Genomic DNA, 18,790 nt, shown 5'->3' on the forward strand with positions numbered 1-18,790 from the left:
CACGCCTGTAATCCCACCACTTTGGGAGGCCAAGAGGAGTGGATCACAAGGTCAGGAGATCGAGATCGAGACCATCCTGGCTAACACGGTGAAACCCCATCTCTACTAAAAACACAAAAAATTAGCCAGGTGTGGTGGCACGCGCGTGTAGTCCCAGGTACTTGGGAAGGGCTGAGGCAGGAGAATTGCTTGAACCCGGGAAGCAGAGGTTGCAGTGAGCAAGACTCTGTCTCAAAAAAAAAAAAAAAAAAAAAAAAAAATCAAGCAAGGCCGGGCACAGTAGCTCACGCCTCTAATCCTACCACTTTGGGAGGCCAAGGTGGGAGGCTCACTTGAGCCCAGCAGTTCGAGACCAGCCTGGGCAACATGGCAAAACCCCATCTCTACCAAAAATACAAAAATTAGGCCAGGCTCAGTGGCTCATGCCTGTAATCCCAGCACTTTGGGATGCCAAAGCGGGCAGATCACTTGTGGTCACGGGTACCAGACCAACCTGGCCAACATGGCAAAACTCCATCTCTACTAAAAATACAAAAATTAGCCAGGCATGGTGGTGTGCGCCTGTAGTCCTAGCTACTTAGGAGGCTGAGGCACGAGAATCGCTTGAACTTGGGAGGCAGAGGCTGCAGTGAGCCGAGACTATGCCACTGCACTCTAGCCTGGGTGACAGAGTGGGACTCTGTCTCAAAACGAAACAAAACAAAACAAAATTAGCTGGCATGGTGATGCGTATTTGCAGTCCAAGCTACTTGGGCGGCTGAGGTGGAAGGATCACATGAGCCTGGGAGGTCAAGGCTGCAGTGAACCCTGATCAAGCCACTGCACTATAGCCTAGGTAACAGAGCCAGACTCTACATCCAAAAAAAAAAAAAAATTCAAGCGTAAAAAATTATAATCCACCAGGCACGGTGCTCACGCCTGTAATCCCAGCACTTTGGAAGGCCCAGGGCAGGCAAATCACTTGAGGTCAGAGGTCAGGAGTTCAAGACAAGCCTGGCCAACATGGGAAAGTCTGTCTCTACTAAAAATACAAAAATTAGGGCCGGGCGCGGCGGCTCACGCCTGTAACCCCAGCACTTTGGGAGGCCAAGGCGGGCAGATCACAAGGTCAGGAGTTTAAGACCAGTCTGGCAACAAGGTGAAACCCCCATCTCTACTAAAAATACAAAAAAAAAAAAAAAATTAGCTGGGCGTGGTGGTGCACACCTGTAATCCCAGCTACTCAGAAGGCTGAGGCAGGAGAATCACTTGAACTCAGGAGACAAAGGCTGCAGTGGGCGGAGATCACACCATTGCACTCCAGCCTGGGCGACAGAAGACGACTCCGTCTCAAAAATAAATAAATAAATAAAAATACAAAAATTAGCTCATGCCTGTAATCCCTGCTACTCGGGAGGCTGAGACAGGAGGAGAATCACTTGAATCCAGGAGGCAGAGGTTGCAGTGAGCTGAGATCGTGCCACTGCACTCCAGCCTGGGCGTCAGAGCAAGACGGCCTTGAAAAAAAAAAAAAAAAAAAAGGAACCAAGTCCCATGTTCACAGATAGGGAAATGCATGACAGTGCAGGGTCACAGGATGGACCCCCAGCAGCTAGGAGCAGGCTCTACGTGATCAATCAACAACTCACACCTGCAGGAGACAAGAGACCAACTGGGAAGAACCAGAAACACCACGCAGAGAATCCAGGGCTGGCCACGGTGGCTCACGCCTATAATCCCAGCACTTTAGGAGGCCAAGGTGGGCAAGATGGCTCGAAGCCAGGAATTTCAGACCAGACTGGGCCACATGGCAAGACCCTGTCTCTACAAAAAATACAAAAAGTGGCCAGGCGCGGTGGCTCACATCTGTAATCCCAGCACTTTGGGAGGCCGAGGCAGGCGCATCACCTGAGGCTGGGAGTTCCAGACCAGCCTGACCAACATGGAGAAACCCCCATTTCTACTAAAAATACAAAATTAGCTGGGCGTGGTGGCAGGTGCCTGTAGTCCCATCTACTCAGGAGACTAAGGCAGGAGAATCGCTTGAACCTGGGAGGCAGAGGTTGCGGTGAGCCGAGACTGCGCCACTGCACTCCAGCCTGGGGCAACGAGAGCAACTCTGCCTTAAAAAAAAAAAAAAGCAGCCAGGCACAGTGGTGTGTGCCTGTAGTTCCAGCCACTCAAGAGGCTGAGGCAGGACGACCATGTGAGCCCCAGGAATTTGATGTTGCAGTGAGCTATGATTGGGCCACCGCACTCCAGCCCAAGCAACAGCGTGACTCTGTCTCAAAAAAAAAAAAAAAAAAAAAAAAAAGAATCCTGTTGCTCACACATGGGTATCTACACGTGGAGAAGAAACACAGGAAGGAGACCCTAGGTCCCTGATGGGGCAGGAGGAAGGGACCAGGCCTGGGGAAGTGTTAGGGGCGGGGCCGGCCTTTTCTTTTGCCTCAAGAAGAAAGACGCACATGTGTGCACGTGGTGTGTGCGTGCATGCGCTGTGTACATTTGTATGTGCACCAGCTCAGGACCAAGAGTAGCAGGCACGGCTGCCGAGGGGGTAGAGGAAAAAGAAAAGGAGACTGTGAGTGAGAAGTGGGAAGGCAGCTGTGGAGGTGAAAGAACGCATGTGGAACCACACCCACCGGGCTCTCCCTCCACACCTGCTGAGGTCAGCGCCTTCACCCCCTTTCCCGCTGGCCCCAAGGAGAGACGGGCAGACAAGGCCCCCACTTTCAAACATACAGGAAACGAAGCTCAGCTAAGGCCCCCAAGCTCATCAGCGGTGGAGCTGGGGCGCACACCCCGACTGCAGAGCCCACTTGTTTCTCAGTCTCTGTGCTGGGCACCTCCCCTCCTGCAGGCGCGGAACCACGGGGACAGGAGTCAGTGGGGTCATCGCCAGTGACAATGGGCGCTGTTCACACACAAAAAGCCACACCCAAGGGGCTTCCCCAGCAGAATGGCTGAAAATCCTCCTGTGGGCTCACAGAGCCCGACAGACGCCACAGGGTCCCAAGGTTGTCCTGGAAATCCCGGCTACGTGGAACCAACACACTCAAGGACCCAGGGCCTCAGGGCAGTCCTCAAACACGGCTACAACCAAGGCATCCTTCTCCCCTGGTTTACTGTCACCCCCAGGGGAACTGGAGCCCAGCAGTTCACTGCCTCCCTGCCCGAGGGATTCGGACTCTGGGTGGCTTGCAGGTGTCCAGGCGACCTGCACAGGGAGATAACAGCCACAGAAATGAAAACTGCACAATCCCTTCTATGGGAGGCCTCGAGGCATTCCCCGCACAGCCTCAATCCCCTCCACACATGCCTCAAGGCAGGAGGATACATATGTTTGTCATCCTTCACAGCTGAGAAAAACCAAAACCACAAGGCCACAGGTCAGATGCTGTCTCAGGGATGGCCGGGGGAGGGGGACAGCCCTGTCCCTTCCACACAGGCCACAGAGTGAACCAAGAAGCCTTCTGGGCCCCCCTGTTGTCTCTTGTACCTTGTCACTATCTCGTGGTACACAGTGTGCAATGAACGCCACCAGACATCTGCGAGAGGAAAACAGGGACATTCCGAATCACTGAAACGAGCCAACCTTGGAAGGGTGGGAGGCACACGACGTGGCAAGGCCTCCCAAGAATGCGGGCGAAAGGCGAAGCACAGGCCATCTGAGAGCACAGACGGACTCAACGCAGCCGAGGAGCTGCAGCAAACCACCGTCGGAGCTGCAGAGCGTGGAGGGCAGATGAGTAAAGTAGGGCCTTGCTATCAAGCCTGAAAGCACCTGCCCGCCTGCCTGTGTCTGAACTCCGCACTCAAAGTTTTCAGGGAGAAGTCTGACCCATGTTTATCAGACCAGAGTTTGGGGCCCACCGGGTCACAGGTTCCTGATCTGGACCCTTCAAAAGCATGTGCCTCCAAACCCACCAACCCTGGGACACCTCTGAGAGAAAGGGGCCGGGCTCAGATCTCGGCAGAAAGGCCTTTCCTCCCCACCCCCAACATGGGGACCATGTGTGGATCCACAGGCAGGCATTCCTCATCCTCCCCAACCGAGGGGACAGAGGCTGTGCATCTGGGGACAGGATGCCCAAGTCATAAGCAGGCCTTGGAGACAACTGTCCTGCCTGTTCCATCCTAGATAGCCCAGGCTTCCTCCTCACCTTCCAGATGCCCCCAGCCCAATGATGCCCAATGGTGAAGGTTGCTGCACCCTGACCTGAAGGCCACGGCCAAGCTCCCCGCTCTGCAGACCAGCGATTCCACCTTCCCAGCCTGGGCTATTCCCTCCTTGGGATGCCGCGGTGAGGCCAGCCTGGACCACCCTGCAGGCCAACTGCCAGCTCATGGTCAACGTTCCCACCGCCATTCTCCTCATAGTGTGACTGCTGCTTTATCTCGTGTACCTGTTGGTTCCCTCTGTCCTCCCCGGCCCAAAAGCAGGCATCATCTACAACTGTCCACGGCCCCGCATCTTCATGACCTCCACCCTCTACGCCGCAAGAGCTGGATGAACACTCACCTAATGAATGAAACCAGATGCTGTTGTTACTGGTGTTCGACAGTCAGGGAAGCCGAGGCCCGGTGAGGCTGAGTGACCTGCTCAGGCCACACAACCAGTGACAGACATTCTCACTGGGACCCCCGGGCAGACTCCAGAGCCTGCATTCTCAGCCATGGGAAGTAAGCCAGGATGTGAATGAAGACACCCAGCATGTCTGCCTCCTAAGAAACACGGCGGCCCAGGGACCTGGGACACCAGGGGGGGACTTCACTGGGCTGCCTCAGCCATCGTTCCCACCCGAGGAAGGGGGAGTGGGAAGGCCACGAGGTGTCTGCAGGGTCTCCGAACAGCTCACTCATTCCACCTGCTAAAATTCTTCTCATGTTCTAACAGGACAGGTGTTCCTGGTTACCAGTCTCACAAAATCAGCTGCTGCATTGCCAATAAACCCCAGGTGGGCCACACCTGCACAAGATCAGGTTCCAGGATGCCCCCACCAGGTGGGAGGCGAGAGGGGGTGGCTGCCCCACAGCCTTCGAGTGCCCTGGGGGTCCCACCCAGCTGTATCACCCACGCATTGATCCCCCTGGGCCTATCATGCTTCCCTGCCTACTACCAGTCCCCCACCCAGCTGGGGAAGTCAACACGGGCTTGAGATCTTGATTTATTTTTTTTTTGAGATGGAGTCTCACTCTGTCACCCAGGCTGGAGTGCAGTGGTGCAATCACGGCTCACTGCAACCTCTGCCTCCCGAGTTCAGGTCGTTCTCCTGCCTCAGCCTTTCAAGTAGCTGGGATTACAGGCACCCGCCACCACGCCCAGCAATTTTCTGTATTTTTAGTAGAGACGGGGTTTCACCATGTTGGCCAGGCTGGTCTCAAACTCCTGACCTAGTGATCCACCCGCCACGGCCTCCCAAACTGCTGAGGTTACAGGCATGAGCCACCACACCCAACCTTGATTTCTTTATCTGCAAACTTGAGATGAGAGGACCACCCTAAACTCAGGACGTCCTGAGGATAAAAAAAGCCAATTTACTCAAAGGAGCCTCCGGCAGGTGTGAACACGCTAGCTAGATGTCCCTTTCGGACCTCCCATAAGTAAACGTGACACGATATTAAATACAGGGCTCTGGCTCCCAGTGCGGAATACGCAGCTGAGAACAACTCTGACTAAGCAAAGACGCTAGAGCACGGAGGGGGCACAAGCTGTAGCCACCTTTTTTGTTGGTGGTGTGTCCTCCCCTTTTCTGGAAACAGCCTCCACCACCCTCAGGGTGGCCCCCACCCCCTAGACAGGGCTGGTTGGCCCTAAGGTGGACACTGGCACGCTAGGCCATCCCAATTCTCCCTGCTTTGGAACGGGACCAGGGACGACGGCAACACTTGGCCCTTGACCAGCCTGGTGGGTGGCGATGGCCTCACGCACGCCGGAGCAGCTGGGGCGCTCTGCAGGACAGCAGGACGGCGCTGAGACCGCAGCCGAACAGGGGCTCTGGGTTCCCGCAGCTTCCACTTGCCCTTTTCCCCTGAGGTTACTGGGACTTCCCTTGGAGCCTTCAATACACTCCATTTCTTGCCTGGGCTAGCTTCCATAAATGGCACTGAGGAGGCCAATTTCCAAAGAATTAAAACCATAATAAAAAGCACTTAGGAAAGAGCTCCTATAAACTAGTAAGAAAAAAAAGATAACTCAATTTTGGTTTTTTTTTTTTTTTTTTTTTTTTTTTTTGAGACAGTCTCGCTCTGTCGCCCAGGCTGGAGTGCAGTGGCGCAATCTTGGCTCACTGCAAGCTCCGCCTCCCGGGTTCACGCCATTCTCCTGCCTCAGCCTCTCCGAGTAGCTGGGACTACAGGCGCCCGCCACCGTGCCCGGCTAATTCTTTGTATTTTTAGTAAAGAAGGGGTTTCACCATGTTAGCCAGGATGGTCTCCATCTCCTAACCTTGTGATCCTCCCGTCTCGGCCTCCCAAAGTGCTGGAATTACAGGTGTGAGCCACTGAGCCTGGCCACTCAATTGTTTTAATGCGTAAAAGACTTCACCAGGCACTTCAACAGCAGGATGAGAAACAGATGGCCAATTCGCATACAGAAAGGCGCTCAACCTCACTGATCATCAGGGAAAAGTGCAATGAGAAATTCAAGGTGAAATTGAAAAAAAATTAAAAACAGCACACACCCCTCACCCTACCTAGTGCCAGTATGAATGCAGAGCGACCAACACCCTTGTTCTTGCCTGCAGACATGCAAATTCGTTCACTCCGAAAAGTTTAAAATCTACGAAGGCTGAATGTACCCAATAGCCCCGACAAGTCCACTCCAGGCATAAAAACGCACCCAAAGACATCAGGCTCAAGGGCACCACTGCCAGACACAAGGATGTCCCCAGCTCCCCTGGAGCCCGTCCACGGGCAGCACCGGGACGCTGGAGGGTCCCACAGCAGACGCCAGATCACTCACTGCTCACAGACCCCGCCAGGCCATTGCATCCCATCTCATCCTGAGATGGAGCAAGAAGAGCGTCTCCTTCCAGTTCTTTCAAGCTAAAACCCAAGCAGAACTCACCCAGGGAGGAAGTCAGTGGGGTGGTTCCCAGGGAAGAAGGGAGAGGCAGATTGTTCAGAAGGGGACAACAGAGGGCCTCTGGGGACCAGTACTGCTCTATTTTTCTCAATTGTTCACTTTGTGATCATTTATCAAATTGCACATTAATGAGCTGTACATTTCCTAAACGTATGCTAGTATTGGCCAGGCCCAGTGGCTCATGCCTGTAATCCCAGCACTTGCGGAGGCCGAGGCAGGTGGATCACCTGAGGTCAAGAGTTCAAGACCAGCCTGACCAACATGGTGAAACTCTGACTCTACTTAAAAAAAAAAAAAAAGAAAGAAAGAAAATACAAAAGTTAGCTGAGGCCGGGCCGTGTGGCTCACATCTGTAATCCCAGCACTTTGGGAGGCTGAGGTGGGCAGATCACGAGGTCAGGAGTTCAAGACCAGCCTAGCCAACATGGTGAAACCACATCTCCACTAAATATACGAAAAAAAAAAAAAATTAGCTGGGCGTGCTGGTGGGCACCTGTAATCCCAGCTACTCAGGAGGCTTTGGCGGGAGAGTCGCTTAAACCTGGGAGGCAGAGGTTGCAGTGAGCCGATATTGCACCACTGCACACCAGCACGGACGACAATGTGAGACTCCGTCTTAAAAAAAAAAAAAAAGTTAGCTGGGTGTGGTGGCCCACACCTGTAATCCCAGCTACTCCAGAGGCAGAAGGAGAATTGCTCGAACCCAGGAGGCAAAGGTTGCAATGAGCTAAGATCGCGCCACTACACTCCAGCCTAGGCGACAGAGCAAGACTCTGTCTCAAAGAAAAGAAGAAAAAAAAAAAAGAATATGTTAGCCTCAATTTATTATTTTTTATTTACTTGATTTATTAATTTATTTAGAGACAGGGTCTCACTTTGTCACCCAGGGTGGAGTGCAGTGGCGCAATCTTGGCTCACTGTGAACTCCACCTCCTGGTTTCAACAGATTCTCCCACCTCAGCCACCTGAGCAGCTGGGATTACAGGTGTACACCACCACACTTGGCTAATTTTTTTTGTATTTTTAGTACAGACAGGGTTTTGCCATGTTGGCCAGGCTGGCCTCCAACTCCTGACCTCAAGTGATTCACCTGCCTCGGCCTCCCAAAGTGCTGGGATTACACACGTGAGCCCCTGCAGCCAGCCCCCAGCCTCTGATTTTTAATGTCTATGTACAGTATGTGTACACACACACTTTTTTTCCCCAAAGCACTGAAGCAATCTTTTCTTTCTTTTGATTCCCCAGAAGGCTCCCTGGGAGTCTGGGCTCTCAGAGGCATCACAGAGAGCATCTGTTCCACGGGGCAAGAGCCCTGTTAGAAGAAAGCTTCGGTTATGTGAGCAGTGGCGCCAGTGCTGAGCCCCGGGGAGCCAACGCAACCTTCTGCCCACCTCAGGGATGCCAGGCCACGCTGAGGCCACATACCCAAGACCACGCAAGAGGACTCCAGTCCCCAGCAAGCTGGATGAAAGGACTGAGAAAATGGTGTTTCTTCTCATGGCCTCAGGTCCTGATTTCAGTCACTCCTCAAACCTCTCACTTCCTCACTCAGGTCTATGGACAGACAAATGACCGAATGCTCGCTCAGGATCCAGTGACCCTCCAACACTGCTCCAGGTCAGCTTTTCAGCAAACAAGCAGAGGGACACAGGCCCATCCTCTTCCAGCCCCCTCCTAGGGTGCAGCAAGGGGCTGAGCTCTGGGCAATTCTACAGCTGTTCGGCGAGCACAAGTCAGGCACTGCAGGGACGGTGCAGACGACACCATGCCATCCTCCACTGGACAAGATGACCCCAAAGCAGAAAGCTAGAGAGCCTCACGGGACACAGTGGAAGGGCGCGGGGAAAGTCAGGCAATGTCGGACCCAGGCGGCACTGGGTCTGGGAGGTGGGCAGGCAGGAGTGGTCACCGCTCCAGGGTCATCCAGGAAATACAGAACATTTTCCAGAAAACTTCCGGGCATCATGAAAAACAAAAGCTGGGCTGGGCGAGGGCCAGGGCCTATCCCTCCCTGCTGGCTCACATGGATTGGCAGCCGGACCTGAAAGGGGCCCAGGGAATCAGGTGACCCCCAGGGCTCAGCCAGCGAAACCTGGGACCCCAGTGAGCAAAACACTGGCCAAGGCCACTGAGGAAGTCACTGGCAGAGCTGGGGCTACCATCAGCCCAGGACTCTGAAGCTAGTGCTCCTCCCACCATACGCCTACAGGGTCGCCCCCAAAGGCAGCTGCAATTTTCACAGACTGTTAGGATTGCTTTTACCTTCGAATGTACCCTACTGTAAAACTCAAGCCCTTTTTAAAAAAATTTTTATCATGAGGTCAGGAGATTGAGACCATCCTGGCTAACACGGTGAAACCCCGTCTCTACTAATAATACAAAAAATTAGCCTGGCGTGGTGGCGGGCGCCTGTAGTCCCAGCTACTCGGGAGGCTGAGGCAGGAGAATAGCGTGAACCCGGGAGGCAGAGCTTGCAGTGAGCCGAGATTGTGCCACTGCACTCCAGCCTGGGCGACAGAGCAAGACTCCGTCTCAAAAACAAACACACAAACAAAAACACTGGACTGGATTTTTCAGTGTGACTTGTATGCTGTGAATTAGATCTCAACGAAACTGTTATTAAGAATAGCCGGGCGCAGTGGCTCATGCCTGTAAGCCCAGCTCTTTGGGAGGCTGAGGTAGGCGGATCACGAGGTCAAGAGATCAAGACCATCCCTGCCAACATGGTGAAACCCCACCTCTACTAAAAATACAAAAATTAGCTGGGCGTGGTGGCACGCACCTGTAGTCCCAGCAACTCAGGAGGCTGAGGCAGGAGAGAATCACTTGAACCTGGGAGGCAGGGGTTGGAGTGAGTCAAGATTGCACTAGCACTATTGCCCTCCAGCCTGGGTGACAAGAGCAAGACTCCATCTCAAAAAAAAAAAAAAAAAAAAAAATATATATATAATATATATATATATATATATAAAGAAGGAAATTTTTTATCACTACTAGATTGGGAAGGCAATGTATCACTAATAGATTGGCAAGTATCACTTGCCTTAAATAGGTAAAGTTATCTGAAAAAAAACAACAACTGAGAAGCTAGTATCAAAATTAATGTAGAAATATACCATGTTCATGGATTCCAAGAGTCAGCATTGTAAAGATGGCAATTCTCACCACGTAGATCTATATATTCAATGTAATACTTATCAAAATTGCAGGCTGTTTTTGTAGAAATAATTGACAGGCTAATTATAAAATGTATATGGAAATGCAAAGAACTTAGCATAACCAAAACAATTTTGAAAGAGAACAAAGTTGGAGAACTTATGCTACCTGATTTCACAACTTACTATCAAACTACAGTAAACAAGCCAGTGTGTTGCTGGTCTAAGAACAGACCAGAATTTCTCAGTCTAAGCACCATGGATATTCTGGGCCCATTTATTATTTATTGTGGGGGACTGTCCTGTGGCCTCTACCCAACAGATGCCCCCAGCTGTGACAATCACAAATGTCTCCAGACATGGCCAAATGTCCCTTGAGGGGGAAAAATTGCCCCAGTTGAGAACTTCTGGGACACACATATAAATCAATGGAACAGAATGGAGAGTCCCAAAATAAACCCTCACATTTATGGTTAACTGGTGAGGTTCTTGTTGTTGTTTTCATTTTCAAGAGACATGGTCTTGCTTTGTTATCCAGCCACAATGCCTGGCTTAGGTCAACTAATTTTTGACAAAGGTGCAAAGGCAATTTGATGGGAAGATGATAGTCTCTACAACAAATGATACTAAAATAATTGAATTCCATCCACAAAAAAGGGGGGTTTAGATCTTTATCTCAAGCCATAAGTGAAACAAATTAATTTGGTCAGGTACAGTGGCTCACACCCGTAATCCCAGCACTCTGGAAGGCCAAGATGGGCAGATTGCTTGAGTTCAGGAGTTTGAGGCCAGCCTGGACAACACGGTGAAACCCTGTCTCTACAAAAAAAAATACAAAATCTGGCCGGGCGCGGTGGCTCACGCCTGTAATCCCAGCACTTTGGGAGGCCAAGGTGGGTGGATCACGAGGTCAGGAGATCGAGACCACGTTGAAACCCCATCTCTACTAAAAATACAAAAAATTAGCCGGGCGTGGTGGCGGGCGCCTGTAGTCCCAGCTACTTGGAGAGGCTGAGGCGGGAGAATGGCGTGAACCCGGGAGGCGGAGCTTGCAGTGAGCCGAGATCGCGCCACTGCACTCCAGCCTGGGTGAGAGAGTGAGACTCCGTCTCAAAAAAAAAAAAAATACAAAATCTTTGCTGGGCATAGTGGTACACACATATAGCTGGGAAAACCCAGCTACTTCGGAGGCTGAGGTCGGAGAATCACCTGAGCCAGGAAGTCAAGGCTAGAGTGAGCTGACATCATGCCACTATACTCCAGCCAGAAAGACAGAGTAAGACCTTATCTCAAAATTTAAAAAAAAAAAAAAATTAATTCTAAATGGATCAAAGACCTAAATGTAAGAGCTAAAACTATGAAACTTCCAGAAAAGGCCGGGCAGAGTGGCTCACGGCTGTAATCCCGGCAATCTGGGAGGCCAAGGCAGGGAGATCACAAGGTCAGTTCAAGACCAGCCTGGCCAATACGGTGAAAACCCCGACTCTACTAAAAAATCCAAAAATTAGCCGGGCGTAGTGGCTCACACCTCTAATCTCAGCTACTCAGTAGGCTGAGGTAGAATAATCGCTGGAACGCAAGCAGAGGCTGCAGTGAGCTAAGATCACGCCACTACACTCCAGCCTGGGTGACAGAGGGAGACTCTGTCTCAAAAAAAACCAACAACAACAACAAAAAATGCTAGAAGAAAATCTTTGTGACCTTGACCTAGGCAAAGATTTCTTTTTCTTTCTTTTTTTTTTTTGTTTTTTGAGACGGAGTCTCACTCTGTCGCTCAGGCTGGAGTGCAGTGGTGCAATCTCGGCTCACTGCAACCTCCGCCTCTCGGGTTCAAACAATTCTCCTGCCTCAGCCTCCTGAGTAGCTGGGACGACAGGTGTGCACCACCACGCCCAGCTGATTTTTGTATTTTTAGTAGACATGGGGTTTCACCAAGTTGGCCAGGATGGTCTCAATCTCTTTACCTCCTGATCCGCCCACCTTGGCCTCCCAAAGTGCTGGGATTACAGGCGTGAGCCACCGCACCTGGCCCCAAGATTTCTTAAACATAACTCCAAATGCAGTATCCACTTAAAAAGCAATAAATGAGACTACGTCAAACTTCAAAACTTTTGCTCTTCAAAAGAAACACAGTTAAGAAAATTAAAAGACAAACCGGACTGGGAGAAAATATTTGCAAATCACATGGCTAACAGGAGAATCCTATCCAGAACACATAAAGAACGCTTTGTTACAACTTCGTAAGATAAACAATCCAGTTTTTGGAAATTGGACAAAAGACTCAAATAGACAATTCTCACACACACACACACACAAATACACGAACAGAAAGCAGGCCAGGAGCAGTGGCTCACCCCTGTAATCCCAGCACTTTGGAGGCCGAGGTGGGCAGATCACCTGAGGTCGGGAGTTCGAGACCAGCCTTGCCAACATGGTGAAACCCCGTGTCTATTAAAAATACAAAAATTAGCCTGGCATGGTGGCGAGTGCCTATAATCCCAGCTACTCGGGAGGCTGACACAGGAGAATCACTTGAAACCAGGAGGCAGAGGTTGCAGTGAGCCAAGATCGAGTGCCCTGCACTCCAGGGCAAGAGCGAGACTCTGTTTCAGAAAAAAAACAGAAAGGGCTGGGCATGGTGGCTCACATCTATAATCCCAGCACTTTGGGAGGCCGAGGCAGGCAGATCACCAGAGGTCAGGAGTTCGAGACCAGACTGGCCAATATGGCGAAACCTCATCTGTACTAAAAATCTAAAAATTAGCCAGGCATGGTGGTGCGCACCTGCAATCCCAGCTACTTGGGAGGCTGAAACAGGAGAATCGCTTGAACCCAGGAGGCAGAGGTTGCACTGAGCCGAGATCATGCCACTGCATTGCAACCTGGGCGACAGAGCAACACTCCATCTCAAAGAAAAAAGAAAGCAGATCACTGATGGGCTGAGGGTGGGGGTTGCGGTAGGGACTCTGCAAACAGATGGAAAGAAACTTTTTTAAGGGAAATGTCTGTAATTGTGGTGACGACTGCACAATTTTTTTTTTTTTTTTTTTTTTGAGATGGAGTCTTGCTCTGGCACCCAGGCTGGAGTGCAGTGGTGCGATCTTGGCTCACTGCAAGCTTCGCCGCCCAGGTTCAGGTCATTCTCCTGCCTCAGTCGCCTGAGTAGCTGGGACCACAGGAGCCCGCCACCACGCCCGGCTAATTTTTTGTATTTTTAGTAGAGACGGGGTTTCACCGTGTTAGCCAGGATGGTCTCGATCTCCTGACCTTGTGATCCGCCCACCTCGGCCTCCCAAAGTGCTGGGATTATAGGTGTGAGCCACCACGCCCAGCCACAATTCTTTTTTTTTTGAGATGGAGCCTCACTCTGACACCTAGACTGGAGTGCAGTGGCGCAGTCTAGGCTCACTGCAACCTCCGCCTCCCGGGTTCATGCCATTCTCCTGCCTCAGCCTCCTGAGGAGCTAGGACTACAGGTGCCCACCACCACACCCGGCTAATTTTTTGTATTTTTGGTAGAGATGGGGTTTCACGGTGTTAGTCAGGATGGTCTTTTTCTTTTTTTTTTTTTTTTTTTTTGAGACAGTCTCGCTGTCGCCCAGGCTGGAGTGCAGTGGCGCAATCTTGGCTCACTGCAGGCTCCGCCCCCCGGGGTTCACGCCATTCTCCTGCCTCAGCCTCCCGAGTAGCTGGGACTACAGGCGCCCGCCACCTCGCCCGGCTAATTTTTTGTATTTTTAGTAGAGACGGGGTTTTACTGTGTTAGCCAGCATGGTCCGATCAGTCAGGATGGTCTTGATCTCCTGACTTTGTGATCGGTCCGCCTCGGCCTCCCAAACTGCTGGGATTACGGGCGTGAGCCACCGTGCCCAGCGTTTTTTTTTTTTTTTTTTTTTTTGAGACGGAGTCTCGCTCTGTCGCCCAGGCTGGAGTGCAGTGGCACGATCTCGGCTCACTGCAAGCTCTGCCTCCCGGGTTCACGCCATTCTCCTGCCTCAGCCTCCTGAGTAGCTGGGACTACAGGCGCCCGCCACCAGGCCCAGCTAATTTTTTGTATTTTTAGTAGAGACGGGGTTTCACCGTGTTAGCCAGGATGGTCTTGATCTCCTGACCTCGTGATCCGCCCGCCTCGGCCTCCCAAAGAGCTGGGATTACAGGCGTGAGCCACCGCGCCCGGCCTTTTTTTTTTTTTTTGACACGGAGTCTCGCTCTGTCACCCAGGCTGGAGTGCAGCGGCGCAATCTCGGCTCACTGCAGCCTCCGCCTCTCAGCTTCAAGCAATTCGTCCTGCCTCAGCCTCCCGCGTAGCTGGGACTACAGGCGCCCGCCATCACACCTGGCTAAATTTTTTTTGTATTTTTAGTAGAGACGGGGTTTCACGGTGTTAGCCAGGATGGTCTCAATCTCCTGACCTCGTGATCCGCCCACCTTGGCCTCCCAAAGCGCTGGGATTATAGGCGTGAGCCACCGCGCCTGGCCAAACGACTGCACAATTCTATAATTTAACTAAAAATCATCAAATCATGTTTACAGTGGATGAGTTGTGTGGTACCTGAACTACACCTCAATAAAGCCGTGAAGAGCAAAATAGATACAGTGAAAACAAAGCTAATATTAAATTCAAGCCGAGCACTGCTGCAGAACGTGCTGAAAGTTCCATTAAGAAAACTGGACAGTGTTAGGTGTTAAAAATGCATATATTACCACCCAGTGACTCTTTCTCCTTGACATAATCAACAAAATTGACAGAGATGTGAAAAGAAAGCTTTCTCATCAGGTGATTGAATGGTCCATGGTGGCAACTCGTAAAATCATCTTAAACGTCTCCACGGTCCCCAGTCTGCCCTTGGGGAAACACACCAAAATGCTGCTGAGGCCTGGCCTGCCTCCCACCCTTGACCTTACAGAGTTCTCCTTAAGGAGAGAGGAGAGGAGGGGAGTCTAGGAAACCAGTGGGGGCACAAAGGCAAGGACCGGAAGAGATGAACAAATAGAACAAGTGTCTGCAGGGTCCCAGGCAAGGATGGAGAAGAGAAAGGGAAAAAGCACAGCTGGAGAGGACCTGTGGACTTGACGGGCCCAGAGCACTGCTGGCACTGGCAACATGACCCAGGCAGCTGATGGGTTTCACCTGGGTGCCAGTGCCAACCAATTAATAGTGGCTGACTGGAGTGTTCTGTGATGGGTGCTCAGTGGGAGGGAGGGCCATGAGTGATTAGCAATGACATTTCAGCCACAGTGGGATCCCGAAGTGGGCTGTAAATGCCATGTATGTTATTTTGTCCAGGCCAAGTGAAGAAGGGACATCAAGTGAGCTCAGGTCCCAGGTGACAGGAAGTGCCACTCAACTTTTTGATATCTGTGTCATACCACTGCTTACTATGATTAGAGTCATTAGTTAGTCACGTAGCTTCCTTTATGAGCAATTGTAGCAGTTACCATTTGGGGACTTCTGAGCCAGGTGTGGTTCTGAGGGCTGTATAAGCATCAGCCCGTTTTACAGATGAGGAAACTGGGATCCAGGGGGTTAAGCAACCTCGACCAAGTTCACTCAGCCAGAGACAGGCTGGAAGAACATCAGAGATGAAAGAGGACTACAGCAAACTGCTCCATCTGATGTGGAGCCATCAGCCCTCGGAACCCAGGGAAACCCCAGGGCCGAACCACCCAAAGGCCAGGCTGCCCCGCTGCTGGGCCTAGGATACAGCTGTGCTCTCCACAGCAGGCAGGCAACAGTGCGTTCTGCCTAGCTCTGAGTCCATCCCCTTCAGAGTGCCCCCAAACTGTGCTGGTTCCCCTCACTTCATCCCAGTGGCCCCAGGCCCTCACCTAGTCACATCTTACAAAACCTGGGCAGAGCAGTTTTTCAAACCTGAGTGGATGTAAAACTCACGTGGGGAATGGGTTGAAAATGCAGGTTCCCAGGCCCCAGGGGGTCCCAGGCAGGCCCTGGCATGTCTAGCAGTCCTCCCCGCTTGTGGACCTGGCCCACACTCAGAGAAATCTGGCCTGTGGGTGTCCAGAGACACCCAGGAGACTGAGACATCAGATCAGATGAGACGCTAGGATCTGAGGACCCAATCTAGATGTCCCCATGATACCCAAGTTCTCTCTCCTCTTTCTTCTCTCCTTTCCACCACAAATGACCCCACGAGGAGACGGAGGGTGAGACTTGGAGCTACATGCTCCCAGTCAACCCATGCTCATCAATAGAGGCAGAAAGAGAGCAGGGAACAAAGCTACGTGGGAGCCCCACACCTGCTCCTGGTCCCAACTATGCTTCCATCCAGCTGAGATCTTGGCAGTCACTTCCTCCTTGGTGGCTTAGGTCCCTCAGCCATAACACAGAGACCTGAGTATCGGGTGGGTCCTCTCAGCAAGGACCCCGGCCCCTCCCGATCAATTATAATAATCTCCTTGGGCCCAGCCCCACTCCTCCAACCCACACACCAAGAGCCTCCGTCTTGATGGGAGGGAAAGTGCCCAAACCACTGGCTCGGCCTTCACACCAAGCCACTAAAGAAAGCGAAAGCCGGCCCCCGCGGTGAGATCAATCTGATGATAATGAGCGCTTTCTAGGCAGGAGCGGTGCGCCGGGACCCGCGCTCAGCACCCCGCCCCGCCTTCCAGGTTTCCCCCTGGAGCTCCCCCGTGTTACGAGGACAGAGCTGAGGCGCCCGGTGCGAAGGGACTGCCCCAAGGTCACCCAAGCCGGGCAGTAGCAGCGCCGGGTACGGCTCGGGCAGGTTCCTCCGGGGCCCCCAGGTACGCGTAGAGGTCGGGGCCGCGGGGCCGCGCGAAGGCTCGGGGTAGTAACGAGGCCCGGAGGGGGCCGAGCAGGGCGCCCGCCCCCAGTCCCCGCCCCCGCGCCCTCCGGGCCCGCGTTCCAGCGCGTGCCTAGCAGTTCGCGCGTGGGGCCGGGCGCTCACCGGACTTCGGAGGGTAGCGATAGGCCGAGTTCGCCTGGATGTCGATGTCCTCCACCCCCGCGATGCGGCGGCTGAGAATGGAGCCCATGGTGCGCGGCGCTGCCAGGCAGGGGGCAGGGGGCAGGGGGCAGGGGCCAGGGCCGGAACGGGAGCGGCGACAGCGGCGGGATCCTCACGCGGACATGGCCCGGACCAGGCCGCACGGACGCTAGTCCACAGCTGCGGAGGCGCCTCGAGCCCCCACCCCCGGCTCGGCCCGGGGCCCGACGCCACGGCGGCCCTCCGCCTCCCGGACCCGGGGGACGTCGGGAAATGGAGTCCTCTCGGCGCCGAAAAGCAGCGCGGGAAGCCCGTCTGGGAACTATCTTTCCCAGGATGCTCCGTTCCCAGGCCCTCTGACGTATTGACAAGCACTCCGGGCCAAACCAAATGGACCTAAATTCAGACGGAAGGAACCAACAAACCACACCGTAAATGGTCCTTCCCTCTGCGTTCCAAGCGCTGCACTAACATATTAACTCTTTGGTCATTTCCTCATCTGTTCGCTTACAGACTCTCCTTGGGCCCCAGCGCCTTCCACTTTTCCTTTCTGAAATAGCTCCCTGAGTTGCTGTGGTTCTCCCCACTACCCTGAGTTTGTCTCCCGCCCCGACCGGCAGAGGGCGCAGCTGCACCTGCCACCCGGAGTCCACTTGCAGGGTGTGCACGGAAGAAGCGAAGCACCTGCTTTGGCCTTGGCCCAGAATTTGAGGACTACCATTTGGGGACTTCTGAACCAGGTGTATAGGCATCAGCCCGTTTTACAGATGAGGAAGCTGGGATCCAGGGGGTTAAGCAACCTCCGGCCCCCTGACAAGGCTGAGGCCGGGTGCAGTGGCTCACCTGTAATCCCAATACTTTGGCCCCACGTCCGGAACAATTAGTTTAAAGACATAATTTCACAGCCTCCACGGAAGGCAGTAGACTCTCCTACATTTTACACACAGGGAAACTGAGGCACAGTGGAGCGAGAGCCGCATGAAATGGCGCTGGTGGCAAGATTGCAAGAATCGCTTTCAGAATGAAAACTTCTCAGTGTGCAAGGTGTTCCCTGGCTTTTGACTCACACACAGTTGTGCAAATAGATCGCTTTTTACCTACTTTTCAGCTGAGGAACTGGGATTCTGAGCAGAGTGATTTCCCAAGTCAAGCCTGCTGTACCAAGAAAGCAGCTAGGAAGGGCAGGGCAGACTGAGTCTCTGATGGTCAATTCACCACAGTCCATATGGAAATGCTTCTTATACCCTTCCAGAGACCACAGTCCAGGATCCAGTCTTCCTTTTTTTTTTCAAATTGTTCTGTCGCACAGTCTGGAGAGAAGTGGCATAATCTCAGCTCACTACAGCCTTTGCCTCCCGTGTTCAAGCGATTCTCGTGCCTCAGCCTCCCCAGTAGCTGGGATTACAGGCATGCACCATCACACCCAGCCAATTTTTGCATTTTTAGTAGAGACAGGGTTTCACCATGTTAGCCAGGCTGGTCTTGAACTCCTGGCCTCAAGTGATCTGCCTGCCTCAGCCTACCAAAGTGTTGGGATTACAGATGAGCCACTGCACCTGGTCTCAGCCTTCCTCTTGTCAGGTGAACTTGGGAAGCCA

General features: G+C 52.6%; 1 protein-coding gene across 7 annotated transcripts in view; it reads right to left on the reverse strand.

Moving 5' to 3' along the window:
* MGRN1 (mahogunin ring finger 1) overlaps nt 1-17,444 on the reverse strand; it is a 65,039-nt gene extending 47,595 nt beyond the window's left edge. For all 7 annotated transcript variants that reach the window (XM_030798736.1, XM_030798739.1, XM_030798733.1 and 4 more), the window contains exon 1: nt 17,154-17,444. In XM_030798736.1, coding sequence (XP_030654596.1) covers nt 17,154-17,241 — 88 coding nt within the window. In that variant the 5' untranslated portion in view covers nt 17,242-17,444. The remainder of the gene's footprint in view (nt 1-17,153) is intronic.
* Nucleotides 17,445-18,790: the final 1,346 nt, after the last annotated feature.

The sequence above is a fragment of the Nomascus leucogenys genome, chromosome 18 (assembly GCF_006542625.1).
Source record: "Nomascus leucogenys isolate Asia chromosome 18, Asia_NLE_v1, whole genome shotgun sequence".
Classification (NCBI taxonomy): Eukaryota; Metazoa; Chordata; class Mammalia; order Primates; family Hylobatidae; genus Nomascus; species Nomascus leucogenys.